General features: G+C 41.7%; 1 protein-coding gene across 1 annotated transcript in view; it reads left to right on the forward strand.

Annotated features, from left to right (window-relative positions):
* Nucleotides 1-2,815, forward strand: part of MOXD1 (monooxygenase, DBH-like 1) — a 151,348-nt gene extending 148,533 nt beyond the window's left edge. Inside the window, exons 10-11 of the mRNA XM_006885022.1 lie at nt 1,941-2,109; nt 2,657-2,815. Of these exons, the coding sequence (XP_006885084.1) occupies nt 1,941-2,109; nt 2,657-2,815 (328 nt within the window). The remainder of the gene's footprint in view (nt 1-1,940; nt 2,110-2,656) is intronic.
* The last annotated feature ends 426 nt before the right edge of the window (nt 2,816-3,241 follow it).

The following is a 3,241-nucleotide window of genomic DNA, read 5'->3' on the forward strand; positions in this document are numbered from 1 at the left end:
GAAAAAAAAAAGAGATTTCATTTAGCCAGGTGTTAATTAGCTTCTGCTGAATCTAACTCAAAATGTGTGTCAGTGTATTTAAAATTGGCACCAAAAAAAAAAATGTGTGTCAGGGTAGGTCTGTGCCCCGTAGGCTTGTCAGTGCTGACTTTGTAGAAGGACATCACCAGGCTTGTCTTCCAAGGTGCCTCTGGTCAGACTACCTGCCAACCTCTCTTTGAGCAGCTGAATGTATTCATTTTTATTCACCACTCAGAGACTCTGAGTACTGCTGGTTGTTTTGGTATTATTACTATCTACCACTCGTGTACCAGTATGATGGTTGGTAGTCAGCTAGTTGGATATTGGATGCTATACGATTGGTATTTCAAACACCAGCAGAATCAATCATGGTAGATTGGCTTCAGCCCAGCTTCCAGACTAATATAAAAACTGGCCTGGAAGAACATAATAGCTGAACGTTGCCTGATAAAGTGTCAAAAGATGAGTCCCTCAGGCTGGGAGACATTAGGAACCTGTCCCTGGCAAAGGGCATTGTGCATGATAAAGTTGTTGTTGTTATGTGCCATTGAGTCGACTATGACTCATAGGAACCCTGTGAACAATGGCTCTGAACTTTGCCCTATCCTGAGCTGACCTCACCATCTCTGACACACCTGACCCCATTGCCACAGTCACTGTGTCAATCCATCTTATTCAGAATCTCCTGTGCTGATTATCTACCTTTCCAAGCATCATGTCCCTCTCCAAAGACTGTCAGCTCCTAACAACATGCCCAGAGTATGTGGGACGAAGTTTTGAAATCCTTGATTGCAATAAGCAACCTGGTTTCACCTTCTCCAGGACAGATCTGTTTGTTCTCTTGGCAGATTGCATATGATGTGCAATCCTCATCTCCAGTACCACAACTCATAGGCATAGATTCTTCTTCTGTCAGCCTTATTCATTGACCAGCTCTCAGATACATAACAAGTGATTGAGAAGACATGGCCTGGATCAGGCATGTCTTAGTCCCTAGACTAACATCATTGCATCAGGCTTAGTCTCACATACTTTGGGCATGCTGCTAGGAGAGGCTATTCCTTTGAGAGGGGCATCATGCTTGGAGAGGTGGAGAGTCGACAAAAGAGAGAAAGACCCTCAACTGGATAGATTGACACAGTGCCTGCAGCAATGGGCTCAAGTGTGTTAGAGATGATGACGGTGGCACAGGAGAGGATAGGGTTCAGCTCTGTTGTTCATAGGATTGCTATGAGACACACTTGACTTGATGGCACCTAAGAGCAACAACAATTTATTTAAGTGCCCAGAGAGTTGTGATAGTGGCTCTGTGGCCAGAATGATCAAACTAACAGCAAATTAATGTTAAATGAGATTCTATGGTTGGGCATTGTGATTGATGTAACTGTCCTGACTAAATTTTACCTGTGGATAACATCAAAATGGCAAATACATTCTCTGTATTGATATAAAAATCATTGTAAAAATTTAAAAGTATACCACATTGTAATAAATTGAGATATTTTTCAATTTCTGATTTATCTAATGGTGATGATAAGCAATATACAGTTAGATTTTTATATATTTTAATAGATACTAAAATACTCTTACCAAATATCAGAATTGCAAAGACTCCTTTATTTAAATTCAACAGATTGGAAATTACATGCAAATATAACTAGGTGATGTCATCCAAATCACTTGACACATAAAATTAAATACTGCAAGTGCATATCTGCTTCCTAAACTAGAAATGTAATTTTTTCCAAGACTTCTTAATTGATACTTTTAGGAATTGCTAAATTGCTCTGTATTGCATTATTTGTATGTATAAAATTGATCAAATATGGGTGCTATTTAAGGATGCTGAAAAGCAAAGAAAATATGCTTTTGCTATGAATATAAATGTGACTAACTGTGGTTGTGTGTTTTAAATTCAGGACCTGGCCTTTCATTATCAAAAGCCCTAAGCAATATAAAAACCTTTCTTTCATGGATGCGATGAACAAGTTTAAATGGACTAAAAAGGAAGGTGTCTCCTTCAATAAGCTTGTCCTGGGCCTGCCTGTGAACGTGAGATGTTCCAAGACGGACAATGCGGAGTGGTCGGTGAGCCCTGCATGCTCTAATCTGAAAATCAAGATACCCTATGTTCTCCTCTCAGATCCACAACAGGAAAATCCAGGGAGCAGAGACATAGTCATAAAGCTTATTGGTTATTGTTTGCTCTGCTCCATACTTGGTCACTGATTGCTTGGGTTGAATAAAAATTTCTGATTCCCCTCCTTGTAAAAAGGAAAACTTACTTGAAAACCAGTGTTATGGCAAGGCTTGGCAATCGGTTCTCATAAAGATTAAAAAAAGAACCAACCAAAACCAGAAAACCCCAAAACCCTCAACCTCACTGCTGGTGAGTCAGTTCTGAATCATGGTGACCCTCACGGGAGAAAGACGCGAGTAGAATGACCATCTTTTTCCCATGGAGCTGCTGCTGGATTCAGACCACCTGATAAATGTGGCCTTGAGGTAAGCAGTGCAGCTCACTGTGGGTGATGCTACCAGAGTCCTGTCAGACAGTTCCTCTCTATCCCATAGGCAAACTCGGCCAGAGCTCATCTCCTCAGTCACTCACTGTTATTGTCTCCTTACTGTTCAGATTCAAGGAATGACGGCCTTACCTCCAGAGATAGATAGACCCTACAAAGCAGAGCCGCTGGTGTGCCGAACGCCTGCATCTTCCTCTTCTCTGCACAGAAATGTCTGCTTCCAGGTGTTGGTGTGGACCTTGGTGCTCTGGTGCTCGGTGGTCGGCTGAGCAGCCAACACTGTGGTCCTGACTCACACGTGCGTGGTGATGGCGTTGCCTGTGGTCTCGAACTAACATTTAAAGTGCAGTTTAAAGACTGTCCCCTTGGGGCATGCAGAGTGTGGGGACTTTTCTTTCCCGCCATCTGCCCCCTCCACCTTTCCCTGTCCTGTCAACACCACAGGTGGGTCAGCTCAGCTCCTCTTCCTTCCCTCAGAAGTAGCTAATGAATGTCCACAAAACAAGACCAACCTGACTTAGTATACCATTCTAAAAATCAGAACCAGGCCGCGTGGAAGTAAAAGAATTCTTTATTGCCTTTATCTCCCATTTTATGTAAGTCCATTTATTCCTTTTATATTCATAACAGACTTTTACAACTGAAATTACTTGTACAAATTAATAACACTATCACTTATTGAATCCTTAAGGTGT

Source organism: Elephantulus edwardii, unplaced genomic scaffold (assembly GCF_000299155.1).
Source record: "Elephantulus edwardii isolate Elephantulus edwardi_28Jun2011 unplaced genomic scaffold, EleEdw1.0 scaffold00039, whole genome shotgun sequence".
NCBI classification, from domain to species: domain Eukaryota; kingdom Metazoa; phylum Chordata; class Mammalia; order Macroscelidea; family Macroscelididae; genus Elephantulus; species Elephantulus edwardii.